At 38.2% G+C, this 26,791-nt stretch overlaps 1 protein-coding gene across 11 annotated transcripts in view; it reads right to left on the reverse strand.

Annotated features, from left to right (window-relative positions):
• EDA (ectodysplasin A) overlaps positions 1 to 24,606 on the reverse strand; it is a 358,694-nt gene extending 334,088 nt beyond the window's left edge. For 3 of the 11 annotated variants that reach the window (XM_081276599.1, XM_081276597.1, XM_081276592.1), the window contains exon 1: positions 24,008 to 24,605. In XM_081276599.1, coding sequence (XP_081132725.1) covers positions 24,008 to 24,403 — 396 coding nt within the window. In that variant the 5' untranslated portion in view covers positions 24,404 to 24,605. Of the gene's footprint in view, positions 1 to 23,304; positions 23,596 to 24,007 lie in introns of those variants that run through there. The other 8 variants (XM_081276598.1, XM_081276596.1, XM_081276601.1 and 5 more) reach the window with 6 other exon arrangements.
• Between the last annotated feature and the right edge of the window lie 2,185 nt (positions 24,607 to 26,791).

Consider the following 26,791-nt stretch of genomic DNA (forward strand, 5'->3'; position numbering starts at 1 on the left):
CAGATGACATGATTCTATACCTAGAAGACCCAAAAGGGTCTACAAAGAAACTACTAGAACTAATAAGTGAATTCAGCAAAGTGGCAGGATATAAAATCAACACGCATAAATCAAAGGCATTTCTGTATATCAGCGACAAAACTTCTGAAACGGAAATGAGGAAAAACACTCCATTCACAATATCCTCAAAAAAAATAAAATACTTGGGAATCAGTCTAACAAAAGAGGTGAAAGATTTATACAATGAAAACTACAGAACCCTAAAGAGAGAAGTAGAAGAAGATCTTAGAAGATGGAAAAATATACCCTGTTCATGGATAGGCAGAACTAACATTATCAAAATGGCGATATTACCAAAAGTTCTCTATAGGTTTAATGCAATGCCAATCAAAATCTCAACAGCATTTCTTATAGAAATAGATAAAGCAATCATGAAATTCATATGGAAAAATAAAAGACCCAGAATAGCAAAGGCAATTCTAAGCAGGAAGTGTGAATCAGGCGGTATAGCGATACCAGATTTCAAACTATATTACAGAGCAATAGTGACAAAAACAGCATGGTACTGGTACCAAAACAGGCGGGTGGACCAATGGTATAGAATAGAGGACACAGAGACTAATCCACAAAGTTACAACTATCTTATATTTGATAAAGGGGCTAAAAGCATGCAATGGAGGAAGGATAGCATCTTCAACAAATGGTGTTGGGAAAACTGGAAATCCATATGCAACAAAATGAAACTGAATCCCTTTCTCTCGCCATGCACAAAAGTTAACTCAAAATGGATCAAGGAGCTTGATATCAAATCAAAGACTCTGCGTCTGATAGAAGAAAAAGTTGGCTCCGATCTACATATTGTGGGGTCGGGCTCCAAATTCCTTAATAGGACACCCATAGCACAAGAGTTAATAACAAGAATCAACAAATGGTACTTACTTAGACTAAAAAGTTTTTTCTCAGCAAGAGAAACAATAAGAGAGGTAAATAGGGAGCCTACATCCTGGGAACAAATTTTTACTCCTCACACTTCAGATAGAGCCCTAATATCCAGAGTATACAAAGAACTCAAAAAATTAGACAATAAGATAACAAATAACCCAATCAATAAATGGGCCAAGGACCTGAACAGACACTTCTCAGAGGAGGACATACAATCAATCAACAAGTACATGAAAAAATGCTCACCATCTCTAGCAGTCAGAGAAATGCAAATCAAAACCACCCTAAGATACCATCTCACTCCAGTAAGATTGGCAGCCACTATGAAGTCAAACAACAACAACAAGTGCTGGCGAGGATGTGTAGAAAAGGGTACACTTGTACATTGCTGGTGGGACTGCAAATTGGTGCGGCCAATTTGGAAAGCAGTTTGGAGATTCCTGGGAAAGCTGGGAATGGAACCACCATTTGACCCTGCTATTGCCCTTCTCGGACTATTCCCTGAAGACCTTGAAAGAGCATGCTACAGGGATACTGCCACATCGATGTTCATAGCAGCACAATTCACAATAGCTAGACTGTGGAACCAACCCAGATGCCCTTCAATAGATGAATGGATAAAAAAAATGTGGCATCTATACACAATGGAGTACTATGCAGCAATAAAAAATGACAAAATCATAGAATTTGCAGGGAAATGGATGGCATTAGAGCAGATTATGCTTAGTGAAGCTAGCCAATCCCTAAAAAATAAATACCAAATGTCTTCTTTGATATAATGAGAGCAACTATGAACAGAGCAGGGAGGAAGAGCAGGAAGAAAAGATTATCATTAAACAGAGACATGAGATGGGAGGAAAGGGAGAGAAAAGGGAAATTGCATGGAAATGAAGGGAGACCCTCATTGCTATACAAAATTACATATAAGAGGTTGTGAGGGGAATGGGAAAATAAACAAGAAGAGAAATGAATTACAGTAGATGGGGTAGAGAGAGAAGATGGGAGGGCAGGGGAGGGGGGATAGTAGGGGATAGGAAAGGTAGCAGAATACAACAATTACTAATAGGGCGTTATGTAAAGTTGTGGATGTGTAACCGACGTGATTCTGCAATCTGCATTTGGGGTAAAATTGGGGGTTCATAACCCACTTCAATCTAATGTATGAAATATGATATGTCAAGAGCTTTGTAATGTTGTTAACAACCAATAAAAAAAATAAAAAATAAAAGCACACACTCCATAAAAAAAAAAAAATTGCAATGTGGAAGTCTCTGGTGACCTTACAGAGTACAGATCCCATTGAGGAAGATAAAGAAACCAATCTACTGGAAGACAAAGAATCAATAAGTGGTTAAAACGTAAAGACATCAAGTTTACTCAATTAGTTTCAAAATGGAAAATAGCATAACATTAGAATCATGTTGGGTCAAAGAAAATCCCCCCCCCAACATATATATTTTGGTGTGCGCATGACTGTATGAATGAAAGACATTTGAGAGACACTAACAATAAAGGAGAAGAAGAAAATGACCAAGAGAAAGGACTATGAAAAACAGAGGGAAAAGGATTCAAAGTCCAAGTGAAAGTGCTGGTCTTGAAGCAAAGGAGTGCACTCTCTCTATGCAGATAATAGTAAAAACAAGAGTGGGTATAAGTGAAGTTCAATCTGTAAGTGTCAGTATGAACTGATAGTCTTGATTTGTTCAATGAAGTAGGAACCAAATTTAACAGCTGAAAGTGTGAATATGTATTAGAGCAGGAGCCTTGAGAACCAAAGTGACAATATGGAATTGTTACTGAGATCAGAAGATTGAGTTAATCAGGTTCAAAGAGAGAAAGATGGCTAAGTAGTAACAAAACACCCAACAGAAGCTGGAACCTGAATTGGTAGTGGCTCTAATCTATTATTCTCTTCAATCCTACTCAATAGTCTTTCATGTTAGAATTGATAAAGTCAAATGGGAGGGCTGATCCTGGTCTGGGTTTTTATTGAGGCAGGGAGGCAAGGAGACATGGAGACAAGGAGTCAAGGGACTTGAGGGTAAGCAAAAGTGTGATTGGAGCGATGGGTTACAGGATATAGACCAGTAAAATAAGATGTCAGGCTAGTCCCAAAAAGAACAGAAGCTGATTGACCTTATTTCACATGACACTGCTCTTTAGTTTCATGGTAGTTATAAGACAAGGTTCTCATCATTTTGGCTTTTATTGTGGGATATAAGAACCTACATTTCCAATGTCACCAAGATGTCATCTAATAATGAAAAGGGACTCCTCCAAAAGGAAACTCCATTGCTATTAGGGAATGGAATGGCAAATGAATAATAATTTCATATGATGTGGTGGCATACTATTCCAAGAAGTATCATAAGATTATAAACTGTTAAAGATCAAATAGGGTCAGTCCATGGGCTCTAAGCCTTTACCCACATCTACCCTCCATTCTAATGTCTCCAAGTCTTTGTTTATGCTTCTCACTCTGCCCAGAATATTCATTCCCAATTTCAACCTTTGTTTCCAGCTTTTTAACTGCTGTGACTAAGATCTGACCAGAACAACTTTAAAGGAGAAAGAGTTTAATGAGGGCTCACTGTTTCCAGAGGTCTTAGTCCATAGAAAGCTGGCTCCATTCCTCGGGGCTCAAGGTGAAGCAGATCATCATGGTGGGGAGGGTGGCAGAGGGAAGCAGCTCATGTGGTGATCAGGAAGCAGAGAGAGAGAAAGAGAGGTCTCCACTGGCCAAATACAAATATATACCCCCAAGCCATGCTCCAATTCCTACTCCCTACCACTTCAGTTACCACTCATTAATCTCTATCAGTGGATTAATTCACTGATTGGGTTAAGGCTTTCATGACCCAATCATTTCTCCTCTGAATCTTCTTGCATTGTCTCACATGTGAGCTTTTGGAGGACACCTCACATCCAAACAGTAACATACCCTGTCTCTAATATCAGGAGCTCATTTTTATCTTGCTATCTCCTATAATGCCAGGTACAGTGTCTGGCAATGTCACAGATGCAGATTTAGTTCAGAGGAAATAGAAAAAAATCACTAAGGGCAAAATGATCAGGGAAGGCTTCACAGGAAAAGTGTGACATTTAAGCTGTCCTTAAAGATAAGGAATATGCTATCATCAAAAAGATAATTTTAACAGGGGAAATGACATGTGACAATGAATGGAGGAATAGGCAGTAACCCAATATATATAAAACTAAGGGTTCAGTACACAACAGTACATAATCCTGGCAAACCAACGATGATCTGTGTCTTTTTAAATATATTTTTATTGGTGCATTATAATTACATATAATAGTGAGATTTGTTGTTGCATTCTCAAACATGCACACAATATAACAATATAATTATTGATGTGGGTCTTGAATTTAGCATTTGGACCAAATGTATTAAGCCACTAATTCTCAGAGGTTAGAGGAGAGACAGGGAAAATATAGGGAAAAAGCAATGGAGCTTCTATTCAGTTGTAATGATAAAACTGCTAATGTTAAAAAGTACCAACTTTAGGGCTGGGGTTATGGCTCAGTGGTAGTGCACTCATCTGGCATGTGTGAGGCATTGGGTTTGATCCTCAGCATCATATAAAAAAAATAAATAAACAAAATAAAGATATTGTGTCCATGTAAAACTAAAAAAAATGTTTTAAAAAGTACCAACTTTAATCTCCAACATTTTGCAATGAAGCAACTGAGAGCCAAAAAGATTAAATTACCTACCTAAGGAGACACAACTTAACTAGGGAGAATAAGTTCAAAACTACAATTAGAACCACTGTCTCTCAATTTCCACTCTAGTTCTCCTTCTACCACATATAGAAACTGTCAGATAGCCAGACTGAGAGAGAGCATTCATAAATACAAAAAGGAAATAGAACATAAAGGCATGTGGCTTGAAGAAATATAGTACCATTATCAATCCCTGTGAATTTATCCCAACAGACAGAGCAAGTATATGGAAAATATAAAGTAACAATGAGAATAAGTTTTACACAACTGAGACAGGCAGATTTATTGATAAATCCTCTAAGAAATAACTGTATAGATTTATACTTTTCACATATACTTGTATTTGATCTTCAGAGAAACACTGAAGGAGACAGGAAAGTTATTATCTTTCCCTTTTTTACAAATAAGGACATTGAAATATGCTAATTGGTTAAGAGCCAGAATTCATCCCATTACTTTTTCCACAACCTTCAAGACACAGAAAATCTCCAAAATAGACCAAAACAAGCATGAGACACTCTAGTTTACAGGTAAAAGCTAGATTTATTCAAGTGAATAAGTAAGTAAAGTCAAGGGCTGAGTGGAAAATGGGTTAACTGGGAATGTGAACAGGTAGGTTATGAAATAATAGTATTATATGCTCCCACATTTTTAATTGTGAATACTATTTCTTCAGAGTAATTATTTGTTGAACTCAATAATTTAGTGGCAGGAATTTTAATCTACACATGCATTGTCTGTGATTAGTAAATATACCTTTATTAGGTCAACATCCTCAGGTTACAAACCATGTTTCACAAGCCCTGCTAGAAATAGGAAAAACACTGAAATTGCTCTTCCTGGGATGATGTCAAACAGCAAAGTTATATTACCTACATGGCCGTGACATATAACAGTGCATCTTTTAGTGGAAACATTCCTAGTGTTTAACACTTAATTGCAAACACAGACAAACACAAATCATTCTCTCCATCCCCTCCCCCCACCCTCTCTCTCTCTCTCACACACACACACACACACATAACCACAAACCTGGCTTTTGCCTAGGCCTTTGTTATTTGAAACACTGACCCATTTTTTTTCTGATATAAGATGTAGAAGACCTTAAGGTCTTACTCATATTGACACACACACACACACACACACACACACACACACATATATATATATATATATATATATATACATATATTTTTTAATTTAAATTGAAAAATATTTAATATTTTAAAATATTTAGAAATATTTTATTTAAAAAAATTAAATATTTTTAATTGTAGATTGGCCCAATACGTATTTATCTTTATTGTGGTGCTGAGGATTGAACCCTGTGCCTCAAACATGCCAGACGAGTGCACTACACTGAGCCATAATCTCAGTCCCTCATATTGACTCATTTCTAATGAGATATTAAGAATGCAAAGAAGGTTAGAGATCTCTGATATCTAATAGGAGTTAGTGAGAAACGTGTAACCTAAAATGAAACTTGAGTATGGAGCCTCTTAAAACCTGGCAAATCAATTGGAATTTGAAGGCCAAAAAATTAAGGTACCTTCAGACAGCAGGGAGAAATGAATACCAATGACATTGTAAAGGCAAGGACTTGATACACTGAGGAAATCAATAAGTATAATAGTATGTCAAAGTGGAATATGAATATCTGCAACATGGAATGCTTTTAAAGATTTGAAGGAGAACAATGAGTTAGGGGAGGAGGCTCCAGAGTCCAATATACTTCCTGTAAGAATACCTGGCTTTAAGCAGGTCTCTAAATAAAGAAGCCATAAGAAAGAATCTTATTAATAATTACTTTAAAGTAGCATGATGTCTTCCCCCACATTCAATGTGTACAACAGTGTTTTAGAGTCCAATATGGGGGGAAATATCAGATTCAATTAGGTATTTAACAAAAGGACAGATTACTGTTACAGGTGTAGGAGATACAAAGAAGTATAAAGTCTTGGTCTCTGCCTTCAAAAATATTACAATCTTAGTTAAGGTAACAAGATAATCTACAGCAAAGTGGTGCCAAATGAGGAGTTTAGAAAAGTGATGAGACAGATTAATGGGTCAGGAAGAATTTACCAAGTGGTTAAGGTTTAAGTTGAATTTTGAAGGACTTGGAGAGCTCCAAGAGACAGGTTGGAAGGGAGGATATTCAACCTTGGGAAACAGGTCTGTCAGTGTACCAATTTGGATGAAACAGGACTAAATAGAGAGAAACTAAAAGAATGGCAGAACAGTGCAAATATGAATTCACAGAGAATTGGAAGGCCAGTTTAAGAAGTTTGAGTTGGTTGCAGTGGCACACACTTATAATCCTAACTTTTGGGGAACAAGGAAGGAGGACTGCAACTTTGTGAAGAGCCTGGGCAAAAGGCTGGAGATGCAGCTCAGTGGTAGAACACTTGCCTAGCATGTGTGAGGTCCGGGGTTCAATCCCCAGTACTGGGGTTGGGGAGGGAAAGCAAAAAGAGAAAAAGAAAAAATGAATTTTGAACTTAAGTGGGGTGGTAGTACAGACCTGTAGTCCTAATTACTTGAGATGCTGAGGCAGAAGGACTGCTTGAGCCTAGGAGTTTCAGGCCTGTCTAAGCAACATAGCAAGAGCCTGACTCCACAAACAAAGAATATTGAATTTCATTCCATAAGCAATTGGGGACATAGCAAAGATTTCTGAGGAGGGGGATGACATGACTCCGTGGCTCTTAAAAAAAATAGTCTAGCTGAGGTGTGTTTATGAAGTAAAGAACAAAGCAATTCTCAGCTATATAGCCACTGCAGGTCAGAGATAATAAGGATCAGTGAAAGAATCAGATTTCCTTGGTTGAGAGAGAACTTAAAGATTATCTAAGCTAAACAATGAGAGTGGTATCAGTAGGAACAGAAAGAAAGGGGGTGGTGTAAGAGAACATTAAAAAATCAACATCACAAACCAGGCATGGCAGCACCACCTGTAATCCTGGTGACTTGAGCGGCTGAGGAAGGAGGATCATGAGTTCAAGGCCAGCCTTGGCAATTTAGCAAGACTTTGTCTTGAAATAAAAAATAAAAGGGCTGGCAGTATAGTTCAGTAGTAGAGTGTCCCTGGGTTCAATTCCCAGTACAGTGGAGGAAAAAATAAACCAACTTCCTTATGTAAGAAACTCTTCCCCATCTTAACCATCTAGACAATTTAGCAAAAGTGTTCTAGAATCATGCACTGCTTCTAGGTACACAGCCTTTTGGACTGATCTAAAACTCTTAGAAATGTTCAAGCTTTTACTGCCCTTGTAGGCCATTGGTGTGGCAGGATGAAATAAGAATAACGATCCACAAACCACAGAATAAAATTCAAAAGTAATCTCCTTTAAAAAATCAATTTCATTGTGGCTGTCTGGTTTCAACCCCTGCTATCTGCCATCACTCCAATAAAAATTACTCTTCATCTCTGAAGTGCAGGCCCATTGACAGGTGGATGTACATGGAGAAAATTACTCAGCAACCTATTATTTTAAAGTGGTTTCAGCAGCTAGCAGCAGGGAAGTCCCTAGTATGCCATAAAAGACAGGGAACCACCCTCTCTCTTGGCTACTCCAAGCATACAGCACTATCATCTGGCTGAAGAACTGACAACAGAAATCTATTTCCTCTCTCCCCAAAAGACACAGAGTTTATGAATTGATTTTCCAAGTAGTATTCCACAGAAATGTTTACTAAGCATAAACTACCACTTAAGTTCATGGGTCAATGGTCTTCAAAGGTAGGTCCGGTAATTACAGATAATAAAGACTTAATAATCTGTAAAAGGGAAACTGAAATTAGGTGCATGGAAAGAATCTTATCTTGTTTATACTCTTCTTTTATTTCTTCCTTTAGAGCAGTAGTTCTCAAATGAAGTTGAGAAATAGCATCATCTGAGAAGACTTTATTCCAAACTATATATGCCCATGATCCCATTGTAAATACTCTGATGATGTATGTCTGGGTATAACCAGAGACATGTGTTTTTGAAAAAGTTCTCCAGCCAAGACTAATATGCACCCCTAGTAAAGAACTACTTTCAGCCAGGTGCAGTGGCACATGCCTATAATCCCAGCAGTTTAGGAGCCATGCCAGGAGGATAAAATGTTTAAGGTAGCCTCAGCAACTTAGTGAGACTCTGTCTCAAAATAAAAAACAAAATGGCTGGAGCTGTAGTTCAATGGTAAAACACCCCTGGGTTCAATCCTCAGTACCAAAAGAAAAAAAGAAACAACCTCTTTCACAGATGATCTGTATGATATGATATATATTTTAACCCTACAACTCTGAAAATAATTCTTAGTAGTATATGAGAATTGGGTATTTCTATCAGAAAGAGAGGAAGAGGGGAAGAAAGAGAAAAGAAGGGAGAGAGGGAAAGAAAGATGAAAAGAAAAAGAGAAAGGGAAACAATTTTGAGCTAAGATTCTCAATTCCTGCTCACTCTAGTTCAAGTAGCCACCGGACACTTTATTATTCCATTTTGTGTTGTTATAGTAGAATACCAGACTGGGTAATTTATAAAGAAATTAAATTTATTTATCATAGCTCTGGTGGCTGGAAAGTACAAAAGCATGGTTCCTGCATCTGACAAGAACCTTTATGTTGCATCATCCCATTATGCAAGGTGGAAGGTCAAGAGCACGTAAGACAAAAAGACAATGGGAGCCCATCTTATCCCTTAATTAGGAGCCCACTCTCAATATACCTAACCCACTCCTATGATAACTATGTTAATTCATTCAAGAGAGCAGAGCCCTCATTTCCTAATCATCTCATAAAGGTCCCACTTCGAAATACTGTCAGAATGGCAACATCAACATGAGTTTTAGAGGGGACATTCAAACTATAGTAGACCACATAGATACTCTAGGCTCTAATGACTTCACAATTCCATAAATCACAGATCTGTAATCTGGAGTACACACCATAAAAACTGGTAGGGCTTTTTCAAATTATACACTAATAGACTACCATCCCCGAAACATCTGATCGAGTTGATTGTGGTTTGGGACTCTAGATACATCTATTAGAGGGAGAAAGTTCTGGATAATTGGAATGAACGGTCTTAAAGATTCTCTTCTATATCTCTCCTGTAAGGATAGGTACCACTCATAAACAACCAACACATTTTACACATTTATTCATAATTTTCTATGTGCCAGACACTTTTTTAAAACAATAGCTTTATTTAGGTATAATTCATATACCAACATTTTTTTTTAGGTACACAAATCAGTGGTCTTTTAGTAAATTTACTGAATTGTGTAACTTCATGATAACTCTTACATTATTTTCTTTCCTTCAGGTTCCAATGATAACCACCCTGACTGTGGTAAATCAGTTTTAGAATATTTTCATTCTCCCCATTAAGTGCCCTCATTCCCAACACTCACCACAGACATCCACTTACCTAATTTTGTATCTATATATTTGCCTATTCTGGACATTTCAAACAAATGGAATCATACAATTTGTTTTTTATTACTGGCTTCTTTCACTTAACATAATATTTTTTAGGTTTAGCCATGTTGTAACAGGTATCTATACTTCATTCCTTTTTTATGGTTGAAAAATATTCCATTGTATAGAATAATATACACACTTTGTTTATATATTTATCAGACATTTCAGTTGTTTCCACTTTGGGGCTATTATGAATAATACTGCTATGAACATTCATATAGAGGTTCTTGTGTGAAAATGTGTTTTCAATTCCTTTGGGTATATGCCTAGGAATGGAATTGCTGGGTCATAGTAATTCGATGTTAACTTATTAAGGAAAAAACTATTTTCCAAAACAGCTACATCATTTTACATTCCCACCAGCAATGTAAGAGGGTTCTCATTTCTCCACATCTCCACTTCTTATTGTCTTTTTCCTTATGGTAATTCTAGCAGATGTGAAATGGTATTTCATTCTAGTTTCAATTTTTTGAGGAAATTATATAATGTTTTCCATATGGCTGACTAATGTTCATTGCCGCCAACAGTGTGCAATGATTCCTTTTTCTTACATTCTCACTAGTACTTACTATCTTTACTCTTCTTGAGATTAGGCATTCTTACCAGAGTGAGGTGATACCACCTTGTAGTTTGACTTCCATATCCTTGATGATTACTGATACTAAACACTCACTTACCACTTATATGTCTTTTGAGCAAAATCTATTTGGTCTACTACCATTTTATTTTTTGCAGTGCTAAGGATTGAACCCAGAACGTGCACATATTAGACAAGTACTTTACCACTGAGCTACATCACCAACCCTTTTTTAAGTTTTATTTTGAGACAGGGTCACACTAAGATGCCCAGGCTGGCCTTGAATTTGCAATCCTACTACCTTAGCCTCCCAAGTAGCTGGGATTAGAGGTATGCACCCACTGTGCCCAATTACTGCACATTTCTTAAGTTTATCTATTTGAATGTGGATATCCACTTTTCCTAGCACCATTTGTTGAACAGGATATTTCCTCTCAATAAACTGTCTTGGTACTTTTTTCAAAATTCAATTGAGTGCTGGGATTGTAGCTTAATCATAGAGCACTTGCCTAGCACATGTGAAGCACTGGGTTCAATCCTCAGCACCATATAAATAAATAAATAAATAAATAAAGGTATTATGTCCATCTACAACAAAAAATATTTTTAAAAAAATTCAATTAATTGCCATGTGTGGTGGCTCACACCTCTAATCCCAACTACATGGGAAGCTGAAGCAGGAGGATCACAAGTTTGTAGCCAGCCTAGGCAAAATAAAAATTTAAAAGGCCATGTGAATATCCCAGTGGCAAAGCACTTGCCTAGCATACATGAGGCCCAGTGGATTCAATCCCCACTACTGAGCATCATAATAACAATAAATCAATTAATTATAATGTAAGATTTATTTCTTTCTGGATTCTCAATTCTGTTCCATTGATCTATAATGCCTATTCTTATGCTGGTACCATACTATCTTTTTTTTAAGAGAGAGAGAGAGAGAGAGAGAGAGAGAGAGAGAGAGAGAGAGAGAGAGAGAGAATTTTTTAATATTTATTTTTTAGTTTTCGGTGGACACAACATCTTTATTTTATTTTTATGTGGTGCTGAGGATCAAACCCAGCGCCTCACGCATGCCAGGCAAGCACGTTACTGCTTGAGCCACCTCCCCAGCCCCATACTATCTTAATAACTGTAGCTTTGTTAAAACTGAGTTGCTATTTCCTGAAAACGTCATGTTCTATTTCACCTCCAGGTGATTACACATGATGTTCCTACTGCCTAAAACAGTCTTATCCTGCTTAATTCTTACTTATTTTCCAGGATCAAGCTCAGAAATGGTTTGTCAAGAAAATCTTTCCTTGATTTCAAATGTTTGGGTTAGGTGCTCTCGATCATCCTATTATTAACCCTATCATTGCACCACCAATTTGTATTGTACTTGAAGGTTTACAATCCTCCATGATTGCAGGAGTCCCCTCTAACCCATTCAACAGTCACATCTCCACTGCTTTGTACAGTGCATGATACATAAAGATGATCATTATATATTTGTTGAAGAAATCAGCTGATTCTGTTTCTAATAACGAATGCATAAGTAATTTGAACTAAATTTCCTGCTGAAAACCACAAGAAAATTGGGGCAAGATATAAATTACATGTCATATCATTATTAAAAGGCAATGCAGCCAAGAAGAGTGGCACATACCTGTAATCCCAGCTGCTGGGGAAGCTGAGGCAGGAGGACTACTTGAACCCAGTAGTTTGAGGCCTGCCTCAGCAACACAGCAAAACCCCATCTCAAAACAAGCAAACAGAAAGCAATGCAGTATTATGGAGCCAAGATGTTGAATAAAAAGAAAACACCAAGAAGTTGTTTTTCTGTTACAGTCACTGGCTGATTATAGAAGAGCCAGCTGAGATAGCAAAGCTTTTGACAGATTCATAAAGCTAAGAATACAGAAATTGTAATTCAGGACACATTGAGGAAGGGGAACGCTAGAAAAACCCTTAAGCTTTGAGTTCTAATTTAGAGGGGATAGATGCTAAAAAGAAGGGTAAATCAACCTTCATTTGGCCTGAAGCCCACTTCATAGTATCTCAATCTCAAGCATGAACCCTTTCTGGATAAAAATAAGTGAGGCCTCAAACAATCTCTACTATAATTTTTCATATACAATATTTGTTATTCTATCAAAATTAATAAGACATATTAAGAAACAGCCAAAGTAATAGAAGAACAAGATATGCAATATATAATAGAAACACGCTCTCAAGGATTGGGATAATTGTTATCAAATGGAGATTATTACATAATTATGATTAATACTTTCAAAAAAGAAAAGATTTGGGGACTTGGGTTTTGGCTCAGAGGTAGAGCACTCGCCTGGCACATGCAAGGCACTGGGTTTGATCCTCAGCACCACATAAAAATAAATAAATAAAATAAAGGTATTGTGTCCAACTACAACTATAAAAACTATTTTAAAAAAAGATGGTGGAATGAGATGCCAGGCAAGCACGTGTATGAAGACACCAATGGTGTGAATATGCTTTGTATACAACCAGATATACGAAAACTTGTGCTCTATATATGTAATAAGAATTATAATGCATTCTGCTGTCATATATAACAAATTAGAATAAAAAATAAATTAAAAAATATTTGATTCTGAGTTTTGACAAAGAACTGAGCACTATTCTAAAAAAAATAACCAGGGGCTAGGATGTAGCTCTGTGGTAAAGTCTTGCCTAGATTCAATCCCCAGCACCACAAATAAAGGAACCAAAGGAAATAAAAATATATGTGATAAACATGGTGGCACATGCCTATAATCTCAGCTTCTTGGGAAGCTAAGGCAGAAGAATCACAAGTTTAAGACCAGCCTTGGCAACATTACGATATCCTGTTATCCCCCCTCAAAAAATATACATGCACATATATATACACATATAGATACACACATAATGTACGTGTATACATATATACGTGTGTGGGGGGGGGGCAGATGATACTCAGAACTCAATGGGTGAATTTAATAGATTATACAAAGGTGAAAAAAGAATTAATGAATTATAAGGTAGATCAGAAAAATATCTAGAATAAGTACAGAGAGGAAAAGAATATCAAAATATAGAAAAAATTATGAAAGAGATATAACAGATGCTGAGAAAATACCTACAAGTTTGCTATGGGCTAAATTTGTCTCCCCAAAATGCATATGTTGAAATCAAATTATCAGTATGGTGATATTAGGAAGTGAGGCCTTTGGGAGGTGATTAAATTATGAATACATTCCCTTCATGAATGAGATTAGCTTCCTTACAAAATAGTCCCAAGGGAACACTTTCATCCCTTACATCCTGTAAGGATACAGCAAAAAAGTACTATTCTATAAACTAGGAAGTAGACCCTCACAAAACACCAAATCTGTCAGTGCCTTGATCTTGAAATTCCCAACCTCTGAAACTGTCAGCAATAAATACCTACTGTTTATAAGTCACTGAGTTTATAGTATTTTGTTAGAGCAGCCCAAATAGATCAAACTAAGACAAAATAGTAACTTAATTTTTTAAAAGAAAGAGAATAAGGTACAGTGGTGCACATCTATAATTCTAGCTACTAAGGGGGGCTGAGGTAGGAGAATCTCAAGTGCAAGGTGAGTCTCAGCAACTTAGTGAGACCCTATCTCAAAATAAAAAAATAAAAATGTTAAGTACAAACGGCTGGGAACATGGCTTGTGGTAGAGCAACCCTGGTTTAATCCCCAGTACTTATAAAAAGTCGATTTTCTTCAAAGAAGCAAATATAAAATTTTCAGCTATTTCCCAGCAGGAATAATGGAAGCCAGTAGGCAATAACATGGTATCTTCAAACTTCTGAAAGAAAAAAAACTACTAACCTAGAAAAATTATCAATAGTAGACACATACTAAAGGACATGTTAAAGGGTGTTATCAGAGCAGAAGGACATTATCCCAAATAGAAACTTGGGAAGGAATTAAGGAATGAAAAGTAATTTAAAAAGTAAACACAGGAGAAATCTAAATGAATTTGGTTATAAAACAACAATAATGTATTTGTGGACTAAATGGCTGTACGATTTAATGGTTTATTTCACTTAGCATAATGTCTTCTAGATTCATCCATATTGTCACAAAAGGCAGGGTTTCCTTTTTTTAAAGGCTTAATATTATTGTATTATGTGTATATACCACATTTGTTATCCATCCATCGGTGGACATATATCTTGCCTATTGTAAATAGTGCTGCAACGAACATGGGAGTGCAGAAGTCTCTTCCATACATCATTTCTTTTGGATATATACCCAGTAGTAGAATTGTTGGATCATATGATGACTGTACTAATTTATATTCCTACCAAGAGTGTGCGAGGGCTCCCCTTATTTTTATCTCTTCACCAACACTGGTGATCTTCCTTCTTTTGTTTGTTTGTTTTGTTTTGTTTTTGGTGGAGGGCAGGTACTAGGATATGGAAACCAGAGCCTTGCACATGCTAGGCAAGTGCTCTAACTTTTTTTGTTTTGTTTTGTTTTGTTTTGAGACAGGGTCTCTCTAACGTGCTCAGGTTGGCCTTGAATTTGTGAACCTCCTACCACAGCCTCCCGAGTCACTGGGGTTGTAAGTGTCTACCACTGCACCTGGCTCTTCCATCTTTTTTTTTAATGGTCATTATAACAACTATTAGGTGATATCTCATTGTGGTTTTGATTTACATTTCCCTGATAATTAGTGACACTGAGCATTATTTTCATATACTTATTGTATGTCTTCTTTTAAGAAATGTTTATTCAGGCCCTTTGCACACATTCTAATTGGGTTATTTGTTTTCTTGGTATTGAGTTGTTTGAACTTTTATATTTTGGATATTAATCCCTTATGTTTATGCAAATATATTCTATTCTATATGTTGTCTCTTCACTTTGTTGATTGTTTTCTTTGATGTGCAGAAGCTTTCCGTTTGATGTAATCTCATTTTTCTATTTTTGCTCTTGTTGTCTGTGCTTTTGGGGTTGTATCCAAAAAAATCACTGCCCAGACTGATGTCACGGAGCTTTTCCCCTATGCTTTCTTCTAGTAGTTTTATGGTTTCAGGTCATACTTTAATCTATTTTGAGTTGATTTTTATATTGTGTAAGATAAGGATCTAACTTCATGATTTTGAATGTGGATAGCTAGTTTTCCCTGTAGCATTTATTGAAGAAATTGTCCTTTCCCCATTGTGTGTTCTTGGCACCTTTGTAAAAAAAAAAATCAATTGACCATAAATACATGGATTTATTTCCAGGCTCTCTATTGTGTTCCATCAATCTATGTGTCTGTTTTTATGCCAGTACCATGCTGTTTGATGACTGTAGCTTTGTAGTACATTTTGAAGTCAGGTAGTGTGGTGTTTTCAGCTTTGCTTTTTGTTGTTGTTATTATTGCTGTTTTGTTTTGCTTAGGGTTTAGTTTTGGAGTTTTAGGTTTTTAGTTTTGTTTAGTTTGCTTAATATTACTTTGGTTATTTGAGATATTTTGTGGTTACATACAAATTTTAGCACTGTTTTTTTCAATTTCTATGACAAATATCATTTGATGGAAATTGCACTGAATTGGCAGATCTCTCTGGGTAATATAGACATTTTAACAATATTAATTCTTCCAATCTATGAACACAAACAATCTTTCCATTTGTTTGTGTCTTCTTCAATTTCTTTTATCAATGTTTTATGAGTTTTCAGTGTACAGGTCTATCATCTCCTTTGTTAAATTTATTTCTAAGTATTCTTTGGCATATATGTCTTAAATTCCTGAATCTAGTGAGATATCAAATATAGTATTTAATCCCTCCCCAGGGCAAAATGACTTCACTACTTCTACCAAACATTTAAGGAAGAAACATTATCAAAATTACATAAGCTTTTACAGTCAAAACATTAAAAACAAACATTTTTAGCTACTGTAAGGACGGCATAACCTTGATATCCAAACTTGATAATAAAAGAAAATTGTATGCTAAACTTATTCTTAAATATAGATGCAAGGATCCTAAATTTCATTTCTTTTGGATATATACCTAGTAGTAGAATTGTTGGATCACATGATGGCTGTACTAATTTATATTTCCACCAAGAGTGTGTAAAATGTTAGCAAAACAAATTCAGCCATATATAAACTGAATAAGACATTAGGAATAAATAGGGTTTTTCCTAGGGTGCAAGTTTAATTCCACATTAATACATTAAAGGAGAAAAATCATATGGTTATCTCAATACATGCAAGAAAAGCATGATTTTACAATGATACAGGAGATCATGAATAAAGCAAAATTCTTAGTAAGCTAGGGTCAGAAGAGAACTTTTTAAATTGATAAAGGTTACCTTAAAATAACTAATAAGAACAATAAAACTACAAGAATCATTAAGTAACAGTGAAATGTTAAAAGATTTCTCTCCAAAACTGAAAAGAGAAAAAGGAAGCCTTGATATCACTACTTTTTAAAAAATTTTTTATACCTTTATTTTATTTATTTATTTATACGTGGTACTGAGGATCGAACCCAGGGCCTCACATGTACTAGGCGAGCACTCTACTGCTTAGCCACAACCCCAGCATCCCGATATCACTACTTTTTAAAAAGGGTACAGAGGATTGAACCCATGGGCCTGCTACACACTGTGCTACATCCACAGCCCTGATTTTTTTTTTAACTTTGAGACAGTCTCACTAAGTTGTTGAAGCTATTCTTGAACTTGAGATCCTTTTGCCTCAGCCTCCCCATGCGCTGGGATTTCAGGTGTGTGCCACTGCACCCAGCTTTGCTATCCTACATCTATTTACCACTATTCCAATAGTTCAATAAGGTAAGAAAGCCACTAAAATAAGGTAAGAAATGAATTTCTTAAAATATATAATTTGGAAAGGAAAATAATAATTTTTTTAATTATCATTTTTCACAAGCCATTTGATAGTATTTTGGAAAATTCAAAAGAACATACAGATATAAGAGTAATAAAAGAATTCATCAAGTCTCTGTATACAAAGTCAATATATAAAAATAAACTAGATTTCTAAACATCAGGAATAATCAATTAAAAATTAGATTAAAATTATACATACCCCCAGGTTGAGTTTTCTATGAAGCAGAATGAAAGACATAGAATACCACATAGGGCTTTTATTAGGAAGAGTTTATGGGATCAACACATATGCAAGAGAAGGGAAAATATTAGTCCCCCAAAAGTTAGTTAGTTAGTTCTTGACTAGATATGGCCCTCTGAAGATTTCCCAATTTGACAGAAAGGGAAAGGAATTTATATGAACATTACTTTGTCATTGAATGTAAATTGCCCTGGAAGAGGCTTCTCCTTGGGTGAAACAGTTTTCCTCAACCAAGGAATACTCAAAAGAGCACTCTTTACTGAGATTGGACTTCAACAATTGAGGGAATGAGTCCTTAATTCTTAAAATAGGATTTGGATTGTGGATCACAATATCCACCATAGATAACATCTACAATGGCATAAAAATAAAAAAAAAAACTTAGAATCTAAGTATATACAAACTTAGAATAAGTATATATCTAACCTCTACAGAAATGTAAATTTAAAAAGTATTATCATGAAAAAATAAAGAAAAGCTACAAAAATCCCAACAGGTTTATTTTTTGTGTTTGTGTATGGGACATACTGACAAGCTGATTCTACAATACCCATGGAAATGCAAAGGGCCAAGGGTCAAGAATATTCAATATATTGGGGGGGGGGGACCGGGAATTGTACTCAGGGGCACTTGGCCACTGAGCCACAACCCCAGCCCTATTTTGTATTTTATTTAGAGACAGGGTCTCACTGAGTTGCTTAATGCCTAGCTTTTGCTGAGGCTGGTTTTGAACTTGCAAATCCTCCTGACTCAGCCTCTTGAGCCATTGGTATTATAGGCATGCACCACCATGCCCAGTTTTTCGATATATTTTTTTAAAGATTTTTTGAAAGATGGACACAATATCTTTATTTTGTTTATTTATTTATTTTTATGTGGTGCTAAGGATCAAACCCAGTACCTCACATGTGTGAGGCAAGTGCTCTACTGCTGAGCTATAACCCCAACCCCTTCAAAATACTTTTAAAGAAAGGAAACAAGGTGAATGGACTTGCTTTTCCAAATATCAAGAGTTTATTATAGCATCCAGTGATAAAGACTGGTATTTGTGTGCTGCTGTTTGTCCCTTAAGGTTTTATGTACTGGAGACTTTATATGCAGTGTGGCAGTATGGAGATGGTGGAATCTTTAACAGTTGAGACCTAGTGTGAATTAGGTCATTGTTGGTGCTGCTTTCAGGAGGGATTATTGTTTTTCTTGAAGACTGAGTTAGTTCTCACCAGAGTAGTTTATTATGCAGTGATGCAACCTCATGCACATGATTATTTCCCTTTCCACTTCTCTGCCATGTTATGACTCGTCCAAGGGGCCTCCACCAGAGCCAAGCAGATGCTGGTACAATGCTCTTGAATTTACAAGACTGTGAGCTATATAAACCTCTTTTCTTTATTTATTCAAAATTTATTTTTTCTTTTATTTATTCAAAAAAATCCAACGTTGGGCTGGGGGTGTGGCTCAGTGGTAGAGTACTCACCTAGCACATGCAAGGCCCTGGGTTTGATCCTCAGCACCACATAAAAATAAATAAATAAAATAAAGGTATGATGTCCAACTACAATTAAAAAATAAATATTTTTAAAAACCCAACTTCAGTTATTTTATTATAGTGACATAAACTGGATTAATGACCAACAGAAGACAACAAATCTTTCTAAAAACAACTTGCATGTATGCAGACACTTTAATTATAACAAAGGTGAAAATGTAGAGAAGTAGAGAAAAATCCTTATTTATATGGAAAGAAGTGGAGCTTGATTTCTATGTCTCATCATACACAAAAATTGGCCCTAGGTGGATTGTAGCTCTGAATTTGAGTGGCAAAAGGAGGATAAAGCTTCTAGAGGATAATACAGGAGACTGACTATGTATACATGATATCAAGTTAGAAATATATTTCTTAAATAAAACAACAACAAACCCTAATCACAAAAAAAATACTGAAAAACATTGACAATTAAAATTAAAGACTTTTGTTCATCAAAGTATACCACAAAGAAAGATAAGCCACAGATTTGGGAATGGTTTGGCAACATAAAAAATACAAAAAAATGGTTCATAGCCAGGCCATATAAAGAATTCCTACATATATATAAGAAACTATCTATAAGAAATGGGCAGACAACTTGACAGAAAAACAAGCAAAAATTATACACACACTTCATAGAACATAAGCAAAAAATTTATACACACACTTCATAGAACATATTCAAAGGAATAACTAAAATATGAAAAAGAGCACAACCTCAGTAGTCTTCTGAGAAATGTCAATTAAAATCATGAGATATTACTACAAATCCACCCGCTAAGTCTGGCTGAAAATTTGTGATCCTCTTGACTCAGCCTCCTGAGTTATTGGGATTATAGGAGCATGCCACCATGTCTGGCACACCTAGTTATTTTCGTGATCAATCAGCCTTAACATAAGTATATCAAATCTGGATATACTAATGGTTTATCTAGTTATACCAACAAATGTTTTGTAGAATGCTAAGGTTGACTTTTATGACATCACCTCAGGTAATTAGGAAACAAATCTCAAATACTGAATAAGTACTGAATAAAGTACTGAATAAGTTCTTATTGTTTTAACCATAGTTTAGACTATCACTTGGGGCAATGAGTTGAATGAGATGCTACCTTTAATTATCTCCCTCCTAAAATAATTTCCTGGCATTAAAAGATATCTAATACTAATTTTGTATCTGGCACATCAGACTTTCTATTTACTGAATTGGATTATTAAATTACACCAACATGTTAACCATACTCATCTCTCACTTGATTTGGAAGACTTTGATCATTTCTCTCTCCAGACGAAAAACAACAACTAGGATACACCTCCATCTTTTTGATCAACTTAATTTGGTTTCTGGGGGCTTTTATCAGCTGTTAGGTTTTTCTTGAGAAATAGCCACCAAACTTTTCTGTCTGGTTATAGGTGAAAATTCACTTTTGATCTTTTACATGGAAAAGATAAGGGTTGTGTTTTGTTGTTGTTGACTCACTTTCTGAGGCTGCCCACTACATTCTTGACCCCTGAGTAGCACAATCACAACTGGACCAACTACTCTGTAGAATGAGCCAGTGATGTATTATTTTATTTTTATATTGTTTATTGTCTGATTCAGATACTAATAAGATGTCTCTAGCCCTTAAGATTACCTCCACCAAGTATCCAAATAAATCTATAGCTACTCAGCTGCTCCAGCTACAGGAGACAATTATGATTCCAAAAAGTCTGAGGTGACTCTCTCACTTTTTATCATCAGTAACCATACCCTTACTTGGAAGACTTTCTTAATATTTTCCTTGGAGAAACTTTGTTGTTCTCGCTACTTTATATCCTCACTGCACTGACTTCCTTCTGTATCTAGTTTTTAAAGCCTTTAAATCAAGTTATGACATTTACAGTGGTTTCTATGATCCATTTTTTGAGTCATAACTGAGAATCTAGAGCCCATCATCTCCTAAGCATGGATAGGTTTACTTTTGCCTAACTGCAATGACCTTATGCAATGAAGTCCCTCAGACTGTTCTGCTCACTAGATCTTGTGAGATATTCCTGCCATTTATTCTTGTCAGCTTGCCTTCATTCCTTGCAGATAAACTGGTGAGAAACCTGAATACATTGCCCATTGGAGGGTGCATAGTTTTATCTTTCTTCCTTTCTATCCAACAGTTGCTGTAATAGCAGCTGTTTGGGTTGAAAAACTAAAATATAAAAATATGACCTACGTGGCCAAATCCCACAAGGCTGTTTACTTCCTTATTTATGAATCAGAATCTGTCAGCACAACTTAGAATTTTGACTGTCAGCAGATACTGCAATTAAATGTCCCTGCAAAGCCAGCAGAGGGTGCACCAGAGCACTAGAACTTTTACCCAGGATGTAGTAGTACTAATTTAATAGTCAACTTTTCCTTTATTTATTTATTCATGCATTTATTTATCATATACTAAAACCAATATCCTCTAAAGACACTGAAATTGGATCTAAGCTGGAATCCTTCCAGAGTATACTCTTAAGTCTCCTGAAAGTGAAGATTAGGATGAATAAGGACTACAGGGTTAAACTTAGTCTGGTCAAAATGTAGGTAGAGTAAAACAAAATGACACAAATCTGTGCCCTCTGCTTTGTAAAAGTTCTACTACGGAGCCCCACTCTATTCTCTCTCTCTGAAAAAAAAAAAAGGCTCAGTATGTAAAATGCTACATGGGAATGGGCACTGAACTGCAAATTAGGAGAGCAACTCCATCCTAGTTTTGACTCTAGCTATGTGATCTCGGGCAAGTCACTTTCCTTTTAGAGCCTATGTTCTTCAAGGGAATCAAATAAAATGGACTTAGGTGGCCCCTTACAACTCTTAAGAACCTCCAATTCAAAATTGATGTCAACAAACCTAGAGAGCCAGTATCCTTGCTTCTACTGTTCAGAAAGATGAAAACAGTAAAGGACACAAGACAAAGTTTTGTTTTAAACCTAGACAAAAGTATTTTAGTGCTACCCAAAGGGCAGGCAACTAAAATGTCATCGCAAACCTGTGAGAGTCTCATGCCATCACAGAAGCCCTAGAGTACAGCTGTCTACTAATCCTCAGTCTATAAACATGGCTCTGTCCATCCTGAATGCCAAAAAGTCTTGGCCACCATTTGACTAAGAAAGATGAATTCCTTCATCTTTTCCCAGAATATCAATGTTCAGCTGCTAAGCATTTCTATTGGGCATGGAGAAGGGGGTAAATAAAGGAACCAGAATCCTGGCTAATTATCATTTACCTACAGTGTTTAAAGTTTCAAGTATGAGAAGCATGTCTGCTGATTGTTTTTTTGATAATCTGTTACATAAGTTGGAGTGTGCTAGCAAGACATTTTAAGGCTCAGGGCAAGTTTACAAGGCACATTGTAAAATAGAAAAATGACAGTCACAACATCACAGTAAGTATCATGAATGTGATGCCACTATCAATCATACAACTTTGGATGGAAAGACAAAGTAGCACAAATAAGGTTTAAGAATTGTGACAATGATTTTGGATATAGTAGTAGGTATAGAAGGCTGAGGTCCCTCAACTTGAGGAACTTATTTGCACAACTTGCAGTCTTCTCCAAGAAGTACAAATTCACTATTTTCCTTTAACCAGCTCCAAAGGATCACTGGATGCTTCTTCTAAGTTTCACATGTAAGACAAAATATGGCAATCAAGATAATACTTATATTAACTGCACTAAATTTACTTGAATAAAGAGCTAGGAGAAAGTAGAAATGAAACACCAAAGTTAATGGTATGCTAATAGAGGCACAAACACCATAAAAATTGAAAAAAAAAAAAAAACCCTGCATTTGGGAAACTACTCCTGAGTTCCATTGGTAGATTCCTGTTCTTAAGCTAGCAGTAACGAAAGCGCTTCCCTCCCACCTTCCAAAAAGCAACACCCCCATCCAAATAATAAAAAATAAGTCAGAACCGGCATGCAAAGGGTGAGTTTTATTTCCATAGATTTTTTAAACTGCTGTTCAGAAGTTGTCTAGCAAGACGGCATATTTCTACCAGAATTCCTCAGGGGCGCTGATCCTCACTAGAACGCCGAGGACAATCAGTCTCAAATTGCAGGTAAGTGTGAACAAGCCCACTTTCTGGTCAGCGCACAAGGACCCCGCGCTGAAAGTGCGGTTAAAAGTTGTTTCAACGGGCGTGGAGCAGTTATTTCAGCTGTTTACAACTCCAACTCCAAAGAAGAGTCTGCTAGTGCTGGCATCAACTCTGGACGCGAAAAAACAAGCACCGCGGGCAGAGAATCTCAGCAAGAGCAGAAGGGCCAAGCTGCTCGCCGTTAGTCGGCTAGGGGGGCAGCGCGGGCACCTCCTCGCCGAGCCCGGGCGGGAGCGTCGCCAACTTTTCCCAAGGCAGCACATAGCCCCGGGCGGCGGGCGCAGGCTAGAGTTTCCAAGTCAAGGGGACCTGAGAGAGTCTGAGCGAGCTGAGCCAGCGACCCAGGACAGACAACCTGCCCTGGACAACCTCTCTCCGGCTCGTCTGCCCCCTCCCTGGTCCTGCCCTCTAACTTGGTTCCAAGTGGCAGAGTACCCTCCGGGCCTTGCGGTGGAGGGCCCCCGCCCTACTCACCAGGGAAGGGGGCCTCCACCGTCACCGCCGCCTCTACTAGGTGACTCACCTGGTGCCGGTCCTGGGAGTCAGGGGCAAGTGTGGTTTCTCCCGGTTCCAATGGCTGCTGTTGAGGTGACGGGTGCCCAAAGTGGCGGGTGATGGGACCGTCAGGGTCCAGGCCACCGGGGCTGCTCAGGGTGCCAGAGGTGCCAGAGGTGCCCGGGCCGCCAAGGCGGGACTCAGCTCCCCGTTCCCGCCGCAACTCTGACCGCAACTCTAGGTAGCAGCACAACGTCAGCAGGTGGAGGGCCAGCGAGAGGCCAAAGAAACCCAGGAAGAGCCGGCAGCTGTTCCCTTCGCCCGCCCGGGCAGGGGCCCCGCGACAGCCGCAGCCTGGGTTCCCCCGCTCCCGTGGCGCTGCCGCAGGCAGGGGTTCCCTGCGCTCTACCTCAGGGTAGCCCATGGCCTCCGGAGACACCCACTCTCTGAGGCCCGGGAGCCGCTGCGTCTGCCTCTGCCGTTCACAACCCCTGACAGGCGACTACTGTCCTGCCATCGGCTGGGGGCTGCAGGGACCCGTGCCTGCGCGACGGTGGCTGGGCGGGACGGAACAGGGAGCAGCCGCATGTGCAGCTCCACTCCGAGGGGTGGGAAAGGGAGGAGGAGGGGCGGGAGAGAGGGGCGGCTCCGCCCGCCGAGGGAATGAGGGAGGAGGTCCCGGTCGACCCCGCCCCATCCCTCAAGGGGCTGCCAGGACGCCCAACCACTGAGCCCGCCAAGCCTCGGCGCCCCGCCCCTTGCCGTTCTACCGGGGCCTCTGGCCGCGGGGCGGGGCCTGGGGGCGTGAGAGTTCGCCTCTCCCTGAGGGCCCCACCCAGCTCTTCCCGCTTGCCCCGTACCAGTTGGCGGCTCCTGCTGTCGTTCATCTGTGGACTCCGCCCCGGTTTAACCCTTTAGCGCCAGTACGGGGGAGGGAAGGGGGGCTGAGAAGAATTTTGGAACCTTGGAAGGAAGGTACAGCAAAGAAAAGGAGGCAGGAACTAGCATTAATAGAAATGTTTGCAATTAACTGCAGTTGTTAATAACATCATCCAGTACTTATCTGTTGCTTTCAATCTTCAAAGCGTTTAACAGACGTTAAACTAATTAAAACAGTTCTGGGTTTGGAATGAAACCATGCCTGCTGTGTTTGCAATCCAATGGCTCGCCAGAAGAAAAGGAGACCTAGGAGCCTGGGAGCCAAAGGGACTGGGAATCAAGCAGCCTCCCTCCTGGAGTGTGTCTGGGGGCTCCATCTAAGTCATGGAGAAGGCTACTTGTGCCAAGTGGAACTGAAGTGATATTGACCTTTGAAAGGCAAAAACTGCCTCTGAGGATTTCTTGATACACCAATTAATTTAACAAATATATATTGATCCCTTTCACAAAGCAGAAGGTGCTGCATGAGAAAATCCACAATCAGAATAGTTTCTCCTCTTCCACTACTGGGGAACTTTTAAGTGGAGAACATGTGTCTTCAAGGAGCAAATGGGGAAACTGAGGGGCACAGTAAGGTGGATTTTTACAAGGGTGGTCCACAGAATGGCCAGACACTATTGGCATCTCTATTTGCAGGCAACTGTTCTGGCCTCTCCACCCCTCCCATCCTTCCCCTGGAGTACTCCCTGGGGGAAGTTCAACAAGTCAGCCAAATGTTCCAGATGTACACTGCTGCAACTGCAGCATCTTCAACAGCTGCACCAATCAGAAACGGGTTCAGAGGGGAAAAAAAAGTGGCACATGTCAGAACAATAGACCCTGAAATGAAGGATGGAAAGGATTATTTAAGTCAAGAGTCACAATTGACAAGAGTTACTAGTCTCAGATTTTAGAGAGCTAAATGATTGTAGCAGAGGAATCATGCATGGTGTTTTAGCCGCTGTGTGCTCTCATTCGTATTTTATTGAGGAATGAATAATTAGCAATTTTATTGACTTGAAGCAGACATCCTGAGTGCTATCAAGGAGGTTTAGTGATGCCCTGGAGCACTTATGGGTAGGCCTAAGATCTAGGCCGATGAGAGAGAAGAAAAATATAGAGGGTAATAGAAAAGAAGACAAAAGAAAAGAACCAAAACAAAACCAAAAGCATGTAGCGGGAAGGTCAGTACAGAGAGCACAGAGGTCATAAGCCTTAAACAGTTTAGCCACAGACAACTTTTCTTCCCTAGCCTTTGTGAATTGTCTCAGTGCTTCAAAAACATCTTTTTGTCCTCTCTTTAACCTTGATCCATGAAATAGAAAGTTTACAAAGAATATCATCATCATAATACAGATAAGGGGAAAGGAAGACTTTTAACAGCTGCTCTCAAGTCCTGCTTGTCCAGACCAGGAATTCTATATGCTAGGAAAACTGCCAGGCTGATTTACCTTAATTATCACAGTCCAGGATTATTGGAAAGGATGTTAGACCAGTCAGGAATCCTGACTCTGCCACTGGTTTGCTGGGTCGTTCTTAGCAAGTCACCATGCTTTTGGGAGGGCCTTAGTTTCTCCAAATGAAAAATGAAGAGTTTGAACAGCTGTTAAATCGTATTTTATCTGTCTCATCACTGCCTATGACGACTTTGTTACATAGTTGGTTTAAAGAGGCCACCCCTTCTTCTTCCATAATGAAAGGGGAACAAATGACATCCATCTTCTGGTGGTAGTGGTGGTGGTAATGATGTTCAGGGGCCATACTGGTCTCAGCTTACCATGTTCTACCAGGCTTTTAACAGCTTGACTGAGACCCTAGTTTACACTGTTGCCCTCAAAGCCTTGGGAATTAATTGCATCTGACCTGAGACCTCACATTGGTGCCCCACTGAAAG

Source organism: Spermophilus citellus (assembly GCF_964194105.1).
Source record: "Spermophilus citellus genome assembly, chromosome: X".
NCBI classification, from domain to species: Eukaryota; Metazoa; Chordata; class Mammalia; order Rodentia; family Sciuridae; genus Spermophilus; species Spermophilus citellus.